Source organism: Stomoxys calcitrans, chromosome 4, assembly GCF_963082655.1.
Source record: "Stomoxys calcitrans chromosome 4, idStoCalc2.1, whole genome shotgun sequence".
In the NCBI taxonomy this organism is placed as follows: domain Eukaryota; kingdom Metazoa; phylum Arthropoda; class Insecta; order Diptera; family Muscidae; genus Stomoxys; species Stomoxys calcitrans.
The window spans coordinates 16,332,205-16,350,629 of record NC_081555.1 but is presented as its reverse complement, the minus strand read 5'-3'; the positions used below and the strand labels follow the sequence as shown (position 1 = coordinate 16,350,629).

The window sequence follows — 18,425 nt, the reverse complement described above, 5'->3', positions numbered from 1 at the left end:
GGATAGATGGATGGTTGGTTGGGAAAAGTGTATGGTTGTCTGAATAGCTGGAATGATGGGCTGTTTTGGATGAATGGGGAAGTATGATGGTTTTTTACTTTCCTTCTACTCCATAATGATATTCCGAGTTTGTGCCACGGAAAGCAAAGCCAAAGAATTGTGCTGAAATCCTCTCATCCCCTTTTACTTGAAAGCCTACATGCTTTTGTTGTTCGCAGTTTTTTCCCCCATCTATTGCCTCTTCTCTTCAGCGACATAAATTGTCTTCAATTGGTAGTAATTGTTCGATTTAATGTGATTATTGTATCTTTTGTTGTGGTCCAATCCAAGATTTTCAAGATGTTTTTGGTTTTGGTTAATGATAGGACTGGGAGTTCGCTACAATTGGAAATTATAACCCAGGATCGTAATGGGGCAATTGCTTGGTAGGTTTAGCAGATATCTGGGGAAATCCCGCTGTATGTATCATCAAAAAGTTTTTCCAATAGTTAAAATTTTTATACCCACCACCGACGGATGGGGGTATATTCATTTTTTCATTCCGTTTGCAACACATCGAAATATCCATTTCCGGCCCTATAAAGTATATATATTCTTGATCAGCGTAAAAATCTAAGACGGACGTACGTCCGTCTGTTGAAATCACGCTACAGTCTTCAAAAATGGAGATATTGAGCTGAAACTTTGCACAGTCTTTTCTTGTCCATAAGCAGGTTAAGTTCGAAGATAGGCTATATCGGACTATATCTTGATATAGCCCCCATATAGACCGATCCGCAGATTAAGGGTCTTAGGGGAATAAAAGCCACACTTATTATCCGATTTTGCTGAAATTTGGGACAGTGCTTTGTGTTAGGCCCTTCAACATCTTTTGTCAATATGGCTCAGATCGGTCTAGATTTGGATATAGCTGCCATAATGACCGATCCTCCGATTAAGGGTCTTAGGCCCATAAAAGTCACATTTATTATCCGCTTCTGCTGAAATTTGGGACAGTGAGTTGTGTTAGGCCCTTCGACATCTTCCGTCTATATGGCTCAGATCGTTTCAGATTTAGATATAGCTGCCCTATAGACCGATCCTTCGATTTAGGGTCTTAGGCCCATAAAAGTCACATTTATTATCCGATTTTGCTGAAATTCAGGACAGTGAGTTGTGTTAGGCCTTTCGACATCCTTCGTCAATTTGGCCCAGATCGGTTCAGATTTGGATATAGCTGCCCTATAGACCGATCCTCCGATTTAGGGTCTTAGGCCCATAAAAGCCACATTTATTATCCGATATTACTGAAATTCGGGACAGTGAGTTGTGTTAGGCCTTTCGACATCCTTCGTCAATATGGCTGAGATCGGTCTAGATTTGGATATAGCTGCCATATAGACCGATCCTCCGGTTTAGGGTCTTAGGCCCACAAAAGCCACATTTATTATCCGATTTTGATGAAATTCGGGGCAGTGAGTTGTGTTAGGCCCTTCGACATTCTTCGTCAATTTGGCTCAGATCGGTCAACATTTAGATATAGCTGCCCTATAGACCGATCCTCCGATTTAGGGTCTTAGGCTCATAAAAGCCACATTTATTATCCGATATTGCTGAAATTCGGGACAGTGAGTTGTCTTAGGCCCTTCGACATCTTCCGTATATATGGCTCAGATCGTTTCAGATTTAGATATAGCTGCCATATAAACCGATTCTCCATTTCAGGGTCTTAGGCCCATAAAAGCCACATTTATTATCCGATATTGCTGAAATTCGGGACAGTGAGTTGTCTTAGGCCCTTCGACATCTTCCGTCTATATGGCTCAGATCGTTTCAGATTAAGATATAGCTGCCATATAGACCGATCCTCCGATTTAGGGTTTTAGGCCCATAAAAGTCACATTTATTATCCGATTTTCGAAAATTTGGGACAGTGCTTTGTGTTAGGCCCTTCGACATTCTTCGTCAATTTGGCTCAGATCGGTCCAGATTTGGATATAGCTGCCATATAAACCGATTCTCCAATTCAGGGCCTTAGGCCCATAAAAGCCACATTTATTATCCGATATTGCTGAAATTCGGGACAGTGAGTTGTCTTAGGCCCTTCGACATCTTCCGTATATATGGCTCAGATCGTTTCAGATTTAGATATAGCTGCCATATAAACCGATTCTCCAATTCAGGGTCTTAGGCCCATAAAAGCCACATTTATTATCCGATATTGCTGAAATTCCGGACAGTGAGTTGTGTTAGGCCCTTCAACATCTTCCGTCAATATGGCTCAGATCGTTTCAGATTTAGATATAGCTGCCATATAGACCGATTCTCCAATTCAGGGTCTTAGGCCCATAAAAGCCACATTTATTATCCGATTTGGCAGAAATTTGGGACAGTGAGTTGTGTTAGGCCCTTCGACATTCTTCGTCAATTTGGCTCAGATCGGGCAACATTTGGATATAGCTGCCATATAGGCCCATAAAAGCCACATTTATTATCCGATATTGCTGAAATTCGCGACAGTGAGTTGTGTTAGGCCCTTCGACATTCTTCCGTCTATATGGCTCAGATCGTTTCAGATTTAGATATAGCTGCCATATAGACCGATCTCTCGGTTTTAGGTTTTGGGGCCATAAAAAGCGCATTTATTGTCCGATGTTGCCGAAATTTGGGACAAAGAGTTAAGTGAAGCCCCTCCACATATTTCTGCAATTTGGTCTAGATCGATCAAGATTTGCATATAGCTGCCATAAAAACCGATTATGAATTTTCGACCGGATTTTGGGGAAAGGTGGTTCACATATATATCCGAGGTGGTGGGTATCCAAAGTTCGGCCCGGCCGAACTTAACGCCTTTTTACTTGTTTTCAAATAACTTTGGTGCTATGATGTAGATCAAATTTTTGGGACTAAGACTAAGATAACCAGTAAGGAAAGTCGAAAGTCGGTCGGTGCCGACTATATAATACCCTACACCACCTAGTGCATGTAGTACTTTGTGCCCAAAATTGTGGATTTTACTGCCTTAAAAGTCCATATCGGATGAAATATTCACACTGGAGCTATATCTAAATTAGAACCGATTTTAATGAAATTTTGCCCACGTACTGGAACGTCAATTTAAACGTCTCATATAAAATCGGACGAAAGTTGTGGATTCTACAGCCTTAAAAGACCATATCGGATGAAAGATATATATGGTAGCTATATCTAAATCTGAACCGATTTTTATGAAATTTTGCATTGAGACTTCACAAAAACGACGCCTCGCCAAATTTGGTGGAGATCGGACCAAAATTATGGCGTCTATAGCTATAATAGGTCAAATTGGATGAAAGATATATAGGGTAGCTATATCTAAATCTGAACCGATTTTTATGAAATATTCCACATATATTAAGTGCAGTAACAAGACAGTCCGTGCCAAATTTTGTGCAGATCGGTTGAAAATTGAAGCTACTACGGCCATGTAAGTGCAAATCGGGCGATACATATATATGGAAGCTTTATCTAAATCTGAACAGATTTTTATGAAATTTTGCACACATATGGAGACGTCAAATAAAACACCCCATGCCAAATTTTATGAAGATCGGACGAAAATTGTGGCTTCTACAGCCATAAAAAGCCATATCGGATGAAAGGTATATATGGGAGCTATATATAAAAATGGACCGATTTTCATGAAATTTTGCACACATATTAGGACGTCAAATAAAACACCTCGTGCAAAATACTTTAAAAATCGGTCTACATATCGAATGAAAGATATATATGGGAGCTATATCTAAATCTGAAACGATTTTTTTCAAAATCAATAGCGTTTGTCCTTGGGGCAAATAAGTGGCAATCGAGCAACACCATGGATAGCATTTGTCCATGGATAGCATTTGTCGAGTTCTTTTCCCGGCATCTCTTCTTAGGCAAAAAAAAAAAAGATATAAGAAAAGACTTGCTTTGCTATTAGAACGATAACAAGATATGGTACGATTTAGACCACAATTAGGTTGTATGTTGGAGCCCTGTATAAAATTTCAGCCAATTCGAATAAGAAGTTTAATAGAGAGATCGATTTATATGGGAGCTATAGACCGATTCAGATCATAAAAAAGACGTATGTTGATGGTCATGAGAGGATTCGTAGTACATAATTTCAGGCAAATCGGATAATAATTGCGATCTCTAGAGGCTCAGAAGTCAAGATCCTAGATCGGTTTATATGGCAGCTATATCAGGTTATGAACCGATTTGTACTATACTTAGTGAAGTTGTTGGATATCATAACAAAATACGTCGTGCAAAATTTCATTCCATTCGGATAAGAATTGCGCACTCTAGAGGCTCAAGAAGTCAAGACCCAAGATCGGTTTATATGGCAGCTATATCAGGTTATGAACCGATTTGAACCATACTAAGCAACTTTGTTGGATATCATAACAAAACACGTCGTGCAAAATTTCATTCCAATCGGATAAGAATTGCGCACTCTAGAGGCTCAAGAAGTCAAGACCCAAGATCGGTTGATATGGCAGCTATATTAGGTTATGGACCGATTTGAACTATACTTGGCACAGTTGTTGGATATCATAACAAAACACGACGTGCTATATATGGCATAGTTATTGGATATCATAACAAAACACGTTGTGCAAAATTTCATCCTAATCGGATAAGAATTGCGCACTCTAGAGGCTCAAGAAGTCAAGACCCAAGATCGGTTTATATGGCAGCTATATCAGGTTATGAACCGATTTGAACCATACTTGGCACAGTTGTTGGCTTTAATATGGAAACACGTCGTGCTAAATTTTATCCCAATCGGATAAGAATTGCGCACTCTAGAGGCTCAAGAAGTCAAGACCCCAGATCGGTTTATATGGCAGCTATATCAGGTTATGAACCGATTTGAACCATACTTGGCACAGTTGTTGGATATAATATCGAAACACGTCGTGCTAAATTTCATCCCAATCGGATAAGAATTGCGCACTCTAGAGGCTCAAGAAGTCAAGACCCAAGATCGGTTTATATGACAGCTATATCAAAACATGGACCGATATGGCCCATTTGTAATACCAACCGACCTACACTAATAAGAAGTATTTGTGCAAAATTTCAAGCGGCTAGCTATACTCCTTCGGAAGTTAGCGTGCTTTCGACAGACAGACGGACGGACGGACGGACATGGCTAGATCGACATAAAATGTCACGACGATCAAGAATATATACACTTTATGGGGTCTCAGACGAATATTTCGAGTAGTTACAAACAGAATGACGATATTAGTATACCTCCCATCTTATGGTGGAGGCGTCACAAATTCCACCTGCTTTGGTGAGGAGATAACCATCTCTGAAAGCTTTTTTCTCATATTCTGGCCCAGATTCGAACCAAAGACCTGCCTCTGAAAGTGTCCCATGAAATTTGCCCATTTGAATATTCCACTAAGCAACAGGGAGCAAACTTATCACATATCAATGAGTGCTGTCCGATTCAAGTTTAAGCTTAATGATAAGGGACCTGCTTTTTATAGATGAGTCCTAACGGGGTGCCACAGTGGTACACCTCTATACGTCCCTTTGTTCTACTGTACGCCCACCTTTTTTTTTCTCTGTCCGTTCTTCCGTCTGTACCTATGTCCGTCCCTCTGTCCGTTCCTCTGTCCGTTCCTCTGTCCGTCCCCCTGTCCGTCCCTCTGTCCGTCCCTCTGTCTTTCCTCTGCCCGTTTTTCTGTCTTTACCTCTGTCCGTCCCTCTGTCCGTCCCTCTGTCCGTCCCTCTGTCCGTCCCTCTGTCCTTCCCTCGGTCCGTCCCTCTGTCTGCCCCTCTGTATGTCCCTTTGTCCGTCCCTCTGTGCGTCCCTCTGTCTTTCCTCTGCCCGTTTTTCTGTCCGTCTTTCTGTCCGTCCCTCTGTCCGTCCCTCTGTCCCTCCCTCTGTCCTTCCCTCGGTCCGTCCCTCTGTCCGTCCCTCTGTCCGTCCCTCTGTCCGTCCCTCTGTCCGTTCCTATGCACGTCCCTTTTTCGTTGCTCTGTTCGTAACTCTGTCCGTCCCTCAATTTGTCCGTCTGTGCGTCCCTCAGTCTTTCCTCTGCCCGTTTTTCTGTCTTTACCTCTGCCTGTACCTATGTCCGTCCATCTGTCCGTCCGTCTGTCCGTCCCTCTGTCCGTCCCTCTGTCTGTCCCTCTTTCCGTCCCTTTGTCCGTCCCTCTGTGCGTCCCTCTGTCTTTCCTCTGCCCGTTTTTCTGTCTTTACCTCTGTCCGTCCCTCTGTCCTTCCCTCGGTCCGTCCCTCTGTCTGTCCCTCTGTCCGTCCCTTTGTCCGTCCCTCTGTGCGTCCCTCTGTGCGTCCCTCTGTCTTTCCTCTGCCCGTTTTTCTGTCCGTCCCTCTGTCCGTCCCTCTGCCCGTCCCTCTGCCCGTCCGTCCCTCTGTCCTTCCCTCGGTCCGTCTTTCTGTCCGTCCCTCTGTCCGTTCCTCTGCACGTCCCTCTGTTCGTTGGTATGTTCGTAACTCTATCCGTTCCTCAATTTGTTTGTCTGTGCGTCCGTCTGTCTTTCCTCTGCCCTTTTTCCGTCTTTATATCTGTCTGTCCCCCTGTCCGTTCTTCCGCCAATAACTCTGTCCGTCTTTCTGTCCGTCCCTCTGTCCTTCCCTCTGTCCGTCCCTCTGCCCGTCCCTCTGTCCGTCCCTCTGTCCTTCCCTCTGTCCGTCCCTCTGTCCATTTTTCCGCCCGTAACTCTGTCCGTCTTTCTGTCCGTCCCTCTGTCCTTCCCTCTGTCCATCCCTCTGTCCGGCCCTCTGTCCGTTCCTCTGTCCGTCCCTCTGTCCGTTCCTCTGTTCGTTGCTCTGTTCGTAACTCTGTCCGTCCCTCAATTTGTTCGTCTGTGCGTCCCTCTGTCTTTCCTCTGCCTTTTTTCCGTCTTTACCTCTGTTTGTCCCTCGGTCCGTTCCTTTTTCCGTTTTTCCGCCAATAACTCTGTCCGTCTTTCTGTCCTTCCCTCTGTCCGTCCCTCTTCCCGTCCCTCTGTCCGTCCCTCTGTCCGTCCCTCTGTCCGTCCCTCTGTCCTTCCCTCTGTCCGTCCCTCTGTCCATTCTTCCGCCCGTAACTCTGTCCGTTCCTCTGTCCGTCTTTCTGTCCGTCCCTCTGTCCTTCCCTCTGTCCATCCCTCTGTCCGGCCCTCTGTCCGTCCCTCTGTCCGTTCCTCTGCACGTCCCTCTGTTCGTAACTCTGTCCGTCCCTCAATTTGTTCGTCTGTTCGTTCCTCTGTCTTTCCTCTGCCCTTTTTCCGTCTTTACCTCTGTCTGTCCCTCGGTCCGTTCCTCTTTCCGTTCTTCCGCCCGTAACTCTGTCCATCTTTCTGTCCGTCCCTCTGTCCGTTCCATTGTTCATCCCTATGTCCGTCTTTCTGACCATCCCTCAGTTCGTTCTTTCGTCCGCACCTCTGTCCATTCCTCTATCCGTCCCTTCTGTTCGTCCTCTGTTCGTTCCTCTGTCCATCCCTTCTACCCGCCCTGTTGACTTCTTTGCACAATAGTAGCTCACAAATGTCACCAGCATTAGGAGAGAGGAAAACCACTGCTGGAAATTTTTTCGAAAATTCTTGGCAGAATTTGAACCCAGGCATTAAGCATCATAGTCGGATATGCTAACCTCTGCGCTACGATGGCCTCCGAAAGAGTTGCCACCATAAAAATCATCAAACAAATTGTCCAACTGCCAAACACTCCATCATTCTTTCTTCTATTTTCTCTCTGCACTATAGCTCAATATTTGAACGTTGCCATCCTCACTCTCCAACCCAATCCTCCATAGTGAAATGAAATATTTTTTCCAAGCACTTGTCTCTTGTTATGTAGACATCGTCTTGATTTCTTTGCCATTTTCTTTTAAATTCCATCGTGTAGCGTTTTTTGTCTCTCTTTTCTTTGCAATCTTCTCAACAGTTCAAGTTGTTTCCCACTTTCTGTTCATTGCGTTCGCATTGCAAATCCCAATTTATTATCTTCAATTGTTCAAGTGTATCACGACACCTTTCATCGCGGATTTTTTTCAAAAATTTTTTTGTTCAATTCTATTTTTATCCATTGAATTCCAACAATAAGCAATGGACGACGACGACGGCGACGACACAATACAAAGTTTTACGTCTTAAATTAAAGTGAAGAGCCTACAAAAATAAGAAACTCAAAGCGACTTGGATTTGTTTTTGTGTTGGTGGTGAACAAAAGGTGTGCATATCATGCCTGAAAAGGATGGGCTTAAATCAAACCTTTAAACATGCCAACGAAATGCAAGGTGGTAAGGGGAATGAGATGTTAAATAACATCCGCTTCCAGTTGATTCTAAAGGCTACGAATAACGAATTCAATAATCGAAGTGATCTTCTAAGTGTCCGTTTATTGGCACTAGGTTAGAAGAAAGATAAAGCAGTGAAAGGATGTGACGAAAACAGGGGAAAAGCCAGCCAGAACGAAGTGCAAAAATACGGATGGATGTAGAACTGTTAAAAAGGGGAAGTACAGACAGCATGAAAGAACGATAGGGAGGAGGGAACAACAGACGGATGGGTGTATGGGAGGATGGACGGATGAAAGGAAAAAAAAAATAAGTGTAAACTAATCGAGATGCTCAGGAGTCGGACTGAGGATGGACGAAAGGATGACTTTGGGCAGAACCAAATATAAACGAGTCCCAAAGAAAAAAAGGAAGAATGGAGGATGGAGATAGAACGAACGGAAGGTCGGACAAAAAATGGACGAAATAATAGATGGTCAGTTGGATGGTGCGACAGTTAATACAGGATAAAATAAAAGACGGACGGAAAGAAAGTTGGAGAAAATGACAGACTGAGGGAAAGATAGACGGAAGGAAAGACGGACGAAGGAAAAATGCAGAGAAGCAAAAACTGATGAAAGGAGAGGAGGTTGGAAGGATAAGCGGACGAAGGACAAGACAGGTGGAAATAAAAACTGAAGAAAGGAAAGACGGGTAAACAGAAAAGGGGACATAAAGAAAAGCGGATGTAAAGAAAGATGGACATAAAAAAGATGGAAAGAGTGACGCATGGACAGACGGACTGAAGGAGAACGAATGAAAGTACGAAAGGACGGACAAAAAATTAACGGGTTAATAGATGGACAGTTGGATAGTACGACAGACTGAAGTGAAGACAGAACAAAACAGACGAATGGAGACAGTGATGGAGGGAACAAAAGACTGAGTGAAAGACAGACTGGCAAAAAACGAAAAAAGGAAACAATGACGGTTGGAAGAAAAGAAGGCAGGGAAGGAAATACAGACAGAAAGAAAGACGCACTGTAGAAAAGACGGACGGGAAAAAAGCGAACAGAAGGACAGACGGGCGGAAGAATGAAAAACAGACCGATGGAAGAAAGAAGTACAGACGGGCGGAAAAAAGAAGGACGGAAGGAAAGACGGTCGGAAGGAAAGGCAGAAGAAAGGACAGACGGACGGACCGAAAGACGAACTGAAGAAAGGACTGACGGAAACAAAGACGTTCGTAAAGAAAGATGGTGGGAAGCAAAGACGAATATAAGAAAAGAAAGAGCATAATATATATGGATGGAAGAAAAGAAAGAGAGAAAATACAGATGGGCGGAAGGAAAGACGGACGGAAGGATAAGCGAATGCATAGTATGAGCAGAAAATGAATGAGTAGAAGCGAATATTCTGCAGAAATCTTAAAGAATGCAAGCCGGACCAAATTTCAGATAGAAGAAAGGGAACAAGGATAGGCGAAACTAATGACTCATGCGAGTAAAGACGTTTGGATGGATGGAAGAACAGACGGACGGAAGGACAGCCGGATGGAAGGAAGACTATACTTACGGAAGGAAAGACGGACGAAAGGAAGGGTGAATGGAAGGAGAGAAGGAAGGACGGAGGGTAAAACGAACGGAGGGTAGGACGGTAGGAAGGTTGGTAGACTGACGGAAGGAAACATGCACAGAAAGAAAAATGGGTGTAAGGAAGATGAACGGAAGGAAGGCTTTGCTGGAAGAAAGGTGTGCAGAAGGAAAGACGGATGGAATAAAAGACGGACGGAAGGGTAGAAAGACTAAAGAAAATACTAATGGAAGGAAGATGAACGGAAAGTAGGACGAACGGAAAGTAGGACGAACGGAAGATAGGATGAACGGAAGGTAGAATGAACGGAAAATATGACGAACGGAAGATTGTTCGGCCGCAAGTAAAAACTGACGAAAGGAAAAATGGGCCGAAAGAAAAATGTACCGAAAGAAAGAAAAATGGAACAAAAGATGGACGGAAGGGTAGACAGACTGAAGAAAATACTAATGGAAGGAAGACGAACGGAAGGTAGGACGAACGGAAAGTAGGACGAACGGAAGGTAGGACAAACGGAAGGTTAGTCGGACGCAGGTAAAAACTGACGAAAGGGAAAATGGGCCGAAAGAAAAATGTACCGAAAGAAAGAAAAATGGAACAAAAGATGGACGGAAGGGTAGACAGACTGAAGAAAATACTAATGGAAGGAAGACGGACGGAGGGTAGGACGAATGGAGGGTAGAACGAACGGAAGGTAGGATGAACGGAAGGTAGGACGAACAGAAGGTAGGATGAACGGAAAGTTGGACGAACGGAAGGTAGGATAGCCCCAAGTAAACATTGACTTAAGGAAACATGGACAGAAATGAAGATGGGTGGAAGGAAGATGGACGGAAGGAAGGACGGACCAAAATATAGATGTACCGAAGGAAAGACGGATGGAATAAAAGACGGACGGAAGGGTAGACAGATGTACAGAAAGAAAGAAGGTTGGAGAAAGCGGCGGAGAAAGCGCCGGGGAAAGCGCCGGAGAAAGCGCCGGAGAAAGCGCTGGAGAAAGCGCCGGAGAAAGCGCCGGAGAAAGCTCCGGAGAAAGCGCCGGAGAAAGCGCCGGAGAAAGCGCCGGAGAAAGCGCCGAAGAAAGCCCCGGAGAAAGCGCCGAAGAAAGCGCCGGAGAAATTAGCGGGAAAGCGGCGGAGAAAGCGGCGGAGAAAGCGGCGGAGAAAGCGGCGGAGAAAGCGGCGGAGAAAGCGGCGGAGAAAGCGGCGGAGAAAGCGGCGGAGAAAGCGGCGGAGAAAGCGGTGGAGAAAGCGGTGGAGAAAGCGGCGGAGAAAGCGGCGGAGAAAGCGGCGGAGAAAGCGGCGGAGAAAGCGGCGGAGAAAGCGGTGGAGAAAGCGGTGGAGAAAGCGGCGGAGAAAGCGGCGGAGAAAGCGGAGGAGAAAGCGGCGGAGAAAGCGCCGGAGAAAGCGCCGGAGAAAGCGACGGAGAAAGCGACGGAGAAAGCGACGGAGAAAGCGCTGGAGAAAGCGCTGGAGAAAGTGGCGGAGAAAGCGGCGGAGAAAGCGGTGGAGAAAGCGGTGGAGAAAGCGGTGGAGAAAGCGGCGGAGAAAGCGGCGGAGAAAGCGGCGGAGAAAGCGGTGGAGAAAGCGGTGGAGAAAGCGGCGGAGAAAGCGGCGGAGAAAGCGGAGGAGAAAGCGCCGGAGAAAGCGCCGGAGAAAGCGCCGGAGAAAGCGACGGAGAAAGCGCCGGAGAAAGCGCCGGAGAAAGCGCTGGAGAAAGTGGCGGAGAAAGAGGCGGAGAAAGCGGCGGAGAAAGCGGTGGAGAAAGCGCCGGAGGGAGAAAGCGCCGGAGAAAGCGGCGAAGAAAGCGGCGGAGAAAGCGGCGGAGAAAGCGGCGGAGAAAGCGGCGGAGAAAGCGGCGGAGAAAGCGGCGGAGAAAGAGGCGGAGGGAGAAAGCGCCGGAGAAAGCGCCGGAGGAGAAAGTGGCGGAGAAAGAGGCGGAGGGAGAAAGCGCCGGAGAAAGAGGCGGAGAAATCGGCGGAGAAAGCGGTGGAGAAAGCGGCGGAGGAAGCGGCGGAGGAAGCGGCGGAGGAAGCGGCGGAGGAAGCGGCGGAGGAAGCGGCGGAGGAAGCGGCGGAGGAAGCGGCGGAGGAAGCGGCGGAGGAAGCGGCGGAGGAAGCGGCGGAGGAAGCGGCGGAGGAAGCGGCGGAGGAAGCGGCGGAGGAAGCGGCGGAGGAAGCGGCGGAGGAAGCGGCGGAGGAAGCGGCGGAGGAAGAGGAAGTGGCGGAGGAAGAGGAAGCGGCGTATAAAAGTAAAGACTGAAGGAAATACTGATGGGCCGAAGTAAACATGGAAGGAAGAAAAAGCTGAAACAAGGACGTACATAAGAAAAGAAGATCTGAAAGAAAGACGGACGTAAGGAAGGAAAACCCAACGAAGGAAAAACCGGACGTAAGGAGAGATGAATCCAGGGAAATATTGTCGGGCGGCAGAACACATGGACGGACGAACACACGAACAAAAGAAAACAGGAACTGATGGAATGATGGACTGAAAGAAAGACGGACGGTAGCATCAGTGTAAGATGGAAGCATCAGTGGAAAGAAAGACGGACGTAAGGAAGGAAAGCCGAACGAAGGAAAAACCGGACGTAAGGAGAGACAAAACCAGATAAAGATTGATCGGTGGCAGAACACATGGATGGAAGAACACACGAACAACAGAATACAGGAACTGATGGAATGTTAGATTAAAAGAAAGACGGACGGAAGCATCAGTCGAAGGACAGACGGAAAAAAAGATGGACCAAAAGTTCAGACAAAAGGAGGTAGGTCCACCTTATAGAAGGACGGACGTACAAAAATTAAGACTTTCAATGCCATGACGATGACTTGTTACAAACGGATTGACGAAAATAATATACCCCAATCCTAAGGTAAATCGTATACAAAGTAATCAGCTGAGTAATTAGTGTAAATATGGTGAAATTCTCTTTCCCCAATAACCTTCAATTGAAAGCTAAAACAATGAAATTTATAACTTCATGCGAATTGTTCTTAGGCTGCTCTCAAAATTGAGGTATCAGAGATTTATTGCAAATTTAATATTTTTACCAGGGAATTTAAATTATTTCACATTTACTCTCAAAGCTGTTAAAAAGTTGTTAAAATTGGCATAGCCATGATTAAAAATTACCTAACCGTTCACTGAGGATTTTCAAACACTATGTGGCAGTTGCTTTCAAAATCTAAAACAAAACGGTTCAACAACTGAGATAGAGTTCGCCATAACCAACCATTCCTAAAAGAGAAACATGATTTTATTACTAGGAATTTTATTTGTCATATTCCAAGCCATGCAATCCGTAACTGGTAGTGAAATCTTAAAAATTACATTGCGTTGCCCAAAAAGTAATTGCGGATTTTTCATATAGTCGGTGTTGACAAATTTTTTCACAGCTTGTGACTCTGTAATTGCATTATTTCTTCTGTCAGTTATCAGCTGTTACTTTTAGCTTGCTTTAGAAAAAAAGTGTAAAAAAAGTATATTTGATTAAAATTCATTCTAATTTTTATTAAAAATGCATTTACTTTCTTTTCAAAAATCCGCAATTACTTTTTGGGCAATACATTTGCTGTGAACTTCTTCTACATGACACCACATGACCACCGAAGAATGGAGGTATATATTGGGTTGCCCAAAAAGTAATTGCGGATTTTTCATATAGTCGGCGTTGACAAATTTTTTCACAGCTTGTGACTCTGTAATTGTATTCTTTCTTCTGTCAGTTATCAGCTGTTACTTTTAGCTTGCTTTAGAAAAAAAGTGTAAAAAAGTATATTTGATTAAAGTTCATTCTAAGTTTTATTAAAAATGCATTTACTTTCTTTTAAAAAATCCGCAATTACTTTTTGGGCAACCCATTGTGTTTTGTCAATCCTTTTGTAACACCTTAAACTATCCAAATATATTTTTCACCAGTGCAAAAATCTAAGATGATCTACCAATGTCTGGTGTGATCTGCCCAGGCGCAGCACTGGACCTGGTTAAGAAGGAAGATATTCCTTCTCGACAAATGGCACACGCTTGGATACCAAGGTTTAACTCAAATCCTGAATCCGTACTTGGAAGACTAAGGGAATGTAATCCCAATCTTTCAACAACCGATTGGAAGATTAAACAAGTAAAAGCGTGCTAAGTTCGGCCGGGCCGAATCTTATATACCCTCCACCATGGATCGCATTTGTCGAGTTCTTTTCCCGGCATTTCTTCTTAGGCAAAAAAGGATATAAGAAAAGAGTTGCTCTGCTATTAAAACGATATCAAGATATGGTCCGGTTCGGACCATTGGGGCTCACAAAGTAAAATAGAGAGAACGATTTATATGGGATCTGTATCGGGCTATAGATCGATTCAGACCATTATAAACACGTTTGTTGATGGTCATGAGAGGATCCATCGTACAAAATTTCAGGCATATCTGATAATAATTGCGACCTCTAGGGGTCAAGAAGTCAAGATCCCAGATCGGTTTATATGGCAGCTGTATCAGGTTATGAACCGATTTGAACCTTATTTGACACAGTTGTTGAAAGTAAAAATAAAATACGTCATGCAAAATTTTAGCCAAATCGGATAGGAATTGCGCCCTCTAGAAGCTCAAGAAGTCAAATCCCCAGATCTGTTTATATGACAGCAATATCAGGTTATGGGCCGATTTCAATTATACTTGGCACAGTTGTTGGATATCATAACGAAATACTTCGTGCAAAAATTCATTCAAATCAAATAAGAATTGTGCCCTCTAGAGGCTCAAGAAGTCAAGACCCAAGATCGGTTTATATGGCAGATATATCAGGTTAATGACCGATTTGAACCATACTGGGCACAGTTGTTGGGTATCGAAACAAAACAAAACAAGTCGTGCGAAATTCCATTCTAATCGGATAAGAATTGCGCCCTCTAGAGGCTCAAGAAGTCAAGACCCAAGATCGGTTTATATGGCAGCTATATCAGGTTATGGACCGATTTGAACCATACTTAGCACAGTTGTTGGATATAACAACAAAACACGTCGTGCTAAATTTTATTTTAATCGGATAAGAATTGCGCACTCTAGAGGCTCAAGAAGTCAAGACCCAAGATCGGTTTATATGGCAGGTATATCAGGTTATAAACCGATTTGAACCATACTTGGCACTGGTGTTGGATATCATAACAAAACACGTCGTGCAAAATTTCATTCTGATCGGACAAGAATTGCGCACGCTAGAGGCTCAAGAAGTCAAGACCCAAGATCGGTTTATATGACAGCTATATCAAAACATGAACCGATATGGCCCATTTGCAATACCAACCGACCTACACTAATAAGAAGTATTTGTACAAAATTTCAAGCTGCTAGCTTTACTCCTTCGAAAGTTAGCGTGCTTTCGACAGACAGACGGACGGACGGACGGACGGACGGACGGACGGACGGACATGGCTAGATCGACATAAAATGTCGCGACGATCAAGAATATATATACTTTATGGGGTCTCAGACAAATATTTCGAGTAGTTAAAAACAGAATGACGAAATTAGTATACCCCCCATCTTATGGTGGAGGGTATAAAAATTCGATGAGGTTGATGGTGACCGAAGACATGCAGTATTCGTACTAAACTCCAGCTGTCTCGTAGATCTCAATAAGTCTGAGGGGGTTGCATCCTACGGATTCAACAAGTTGCAACTGAAGGTCTTTAGAAGCGGTGTGGTTTGGGAAATCAGGAGACAACTCAGCAGTTGTTGCTGAACATTTGCCTGAGGAACTATCGACCAAATTGCTGAAGTCTGGCGAATTGCAAGAGACTGAAAATTCCCCAGCCACAATCGAAACAGGAGGGGAAGGCATCAAAATGGGACCCAATAAGTGTGGGTGGATCATCCGGTTGGACTGGGCTCAAAGTGAAGGCCAGCGCGGCCAGGATGGCACTCCAAAAGTACTTCGACAGCAGCAGCTAATGAAGCAAACGAAGCTAAGGAGGAATCGTCCACACCGCAAGTGTTCAGTGTCCTGAGAAAGTGTGGTTCTACTACTCTCTCACCTGCCCCTGGATGCGTACGGAAGCTCATCTTGACAAGATCTAACGAATTTTGTGAGGATGAACTCTTGGCGGAAACAGTAGACGAGGGAAACGCAACTTTCCCACCTGCCCCTGGATGCATACGGAATTTCATCATGACAAGATCTAACGAATCTTGTGAGAATGAACTCCTAGCGGAATCGGAATACAAGGCAAACTAACACAACAGTGGTGGAAGTTCTGAATCCTGACCATGGTACGGTTTCTGTAGATAACTCTCCACCATTGTAAGGCCGCCCTCGGCGGCACTAAAGGTCCCCTTGATGGCAGGTGCATGTGAGGTGGTTTTTATCCAGGAACCATGGATGTGTGAAGGAATGTTTCATGGACTAAAAATTCCGGGATTTTAACTTTCCAAGGGTACAGAGAATAGGAGCCACTGAACCTCTATTCTTGCAAAGAGTAGTCTAAATGTTTTTCTTCTTCCGTCGCAAAGCACTGAAGATTCAGTATCAGCCAGCCTTGAAATAAATAAGACTCACTGCTGGCTGGCTTGCCTATACATGGCAGGAACCATGGGTGTGTGAAGGAATGGTTCGTGGACTAAGAATTCGAGGAATGGGAGATACAGCGCCTGTATTCTTGCTAAGAGTAGTCTAAATGTTTTTCTCCTTCTGCCGCTAAGCACTGAAGATTCGGTAGTAGCCAGCCTTGAAATAAAGAAGTCTTAGCCAGAACAAAACCTGGATAGAATTCTGCATCTCGGTGGAGGATACATATGGGGCCTCTAGACTAAGGAAGATTCTGTCCTTGAGACCTAGAACGGTGGGGTATATTCAGAAGACAGAGAATGTACGGGCAATATCTGATGGGGGAACACTAGAACTACTCGTTGATTACACATTTCCCGGGAAATTCTCCAACGGACAACGTGGCGCCAGAAGAGGTTGTCACTGGTGTGCATTCGACGGAGGAACAGGGGATACTTCTCTCATATCAATGAGTGCAGTCCGATTAATGTTTAAGCTCAATGATTAGGGGCTTCCTCTTTTATGCCGGGGCTTCCTCTTTTCTCTACTCTTGGTAGAGAAGTTTTAACATGGTAGGAAACCTCACAAATGTAGCCAGCATTAGTAAGGGGATAACCAACGCTGAAAATTTTTCAGGCCGGGATTTGAACCCAGATATTCGGCGTAATAGGCGGACCTGCTAATCTCTGTGCCACGGTGGTCTTCTCCAAGACCAATGGATACCGTATTTATTACCCGATTTCATCGAAATATGACAGAGTGAATTAACATAAGACGCTCGACGCATGTATAGAATATGATTCAGATCGGAGTTTATATGGAGATAGTCCCAATATTGGCCGATCTTTCGATTACAGCTCTAAAATCCATAAAAGCAGCATTTATTACCCGATTTTGCTGAAACTTTTGCACATGAAATTGTTTTTAAATTCCCGACATCCGTATCGAGTATGGGACAGATCGGACGGTATCTTCATATAGCCCCCATATAGTCCGATCTTCCGATTTAAGCTGTAGGACCCAGATAAGCCGCATTTATAATCCAATATCTCTGAAATTAGGCACAGTGAGTTGTGTTAGAATCTTTGATATTTCTATCGAATATGGTCCAGATGGGACAATATTTTGATATAGCCCTTATGTAGGCCGATTTCCTGATTTAATATTTAAGGTCCATAGAATTCGCGTTTATCAACTGATTTCGCTGAAATTTGTCACAGTAAATTACCTTAGGACCATCGACATCTTTGTCGAATATGGTCTAGATCTGACAATATCTCGATATAGCCCCTATATAGAGCGATCTCATGGTTGATATATACACAAAGACCAATTTCGCGATTTTGGAAACGGAACCTTAGAAGCTGCATTTATTGCCCAATTTCGCTGAAAATTGTCACAGTGAGTTGTCTTAGGACCCTTGACATCCGTATTGAGTATGGTCCAGATCGGACTGTATCGTCATATAGCCCTCATATAGACCGATCTTCCGATTTTAAGTCTAAGGCCCATAGAAACCTCATTTATTAACCTATTTTGTTGAAATTTGGCACAGTGACAGATCTTTTGATTTGAAATCTAAGGCCCATAGATGCCCCATTTATTATCCGATTTCGCTGAAATTTGACACAGTGTTGTCTTAGAACCCTCGACATCTGTATCTGATATGGTCTGATTTGAGAATATCTTCATATAGCCCCCATACAGACCGATCTACCAGTCTAAGATCTATAGCCCATAGAATCCTTATTTATAACCTGATTTGTTGTCTCCGAATAATGCTCAGATAGGACAATATATGAATATAGCCTCCATAGAGACCAATGTCCCGATTTTAGATCTAAGACCCATGGAAGGGGCATTTATTACGAATTTCGCTGAAAATGGTCACAGTGAATTGTCTTAGGGCCCTCGACATCGATAGCGAATATGCTTCAGATTGGACTAAATTAGGATATAGCTGCCCTATAGGCCAATCTCCCAATTTAAGGTCTTGGGGCCATAAGAATCACATTCATTACCCGATATTACTGAAATTTGGCTTAATG

The 18,425-nt window shown here is 44.1% G+C and overlaps 1 protein-coding gene across 1 annotated transcript in view; it reads left to right on the top strand.

Annotated features, from left to right (window-relative positions):
- Positions 1-339: 339 nt before the first annotated feature.
- The window catches only part of LOC131996875 (axoneme-associated protein mst101(2)-like), a 35,305-nt gene continuing 17,219 nt past the window's right edge, over positions 340-18,425 (top strand). Inside the window, exons 1-2 of the mRNA XM_059367052.1 lie at positions 340-425; positions 10,807-12,092. Of these exons, the coding sequence (XP_059223035.1) occupies positions 340-425; positions 10,807-12,092 (1,372 nt within the window). The remainder of the gene's footprint in view (positions 426-10,806; positions 12,093-18,425) is intronic.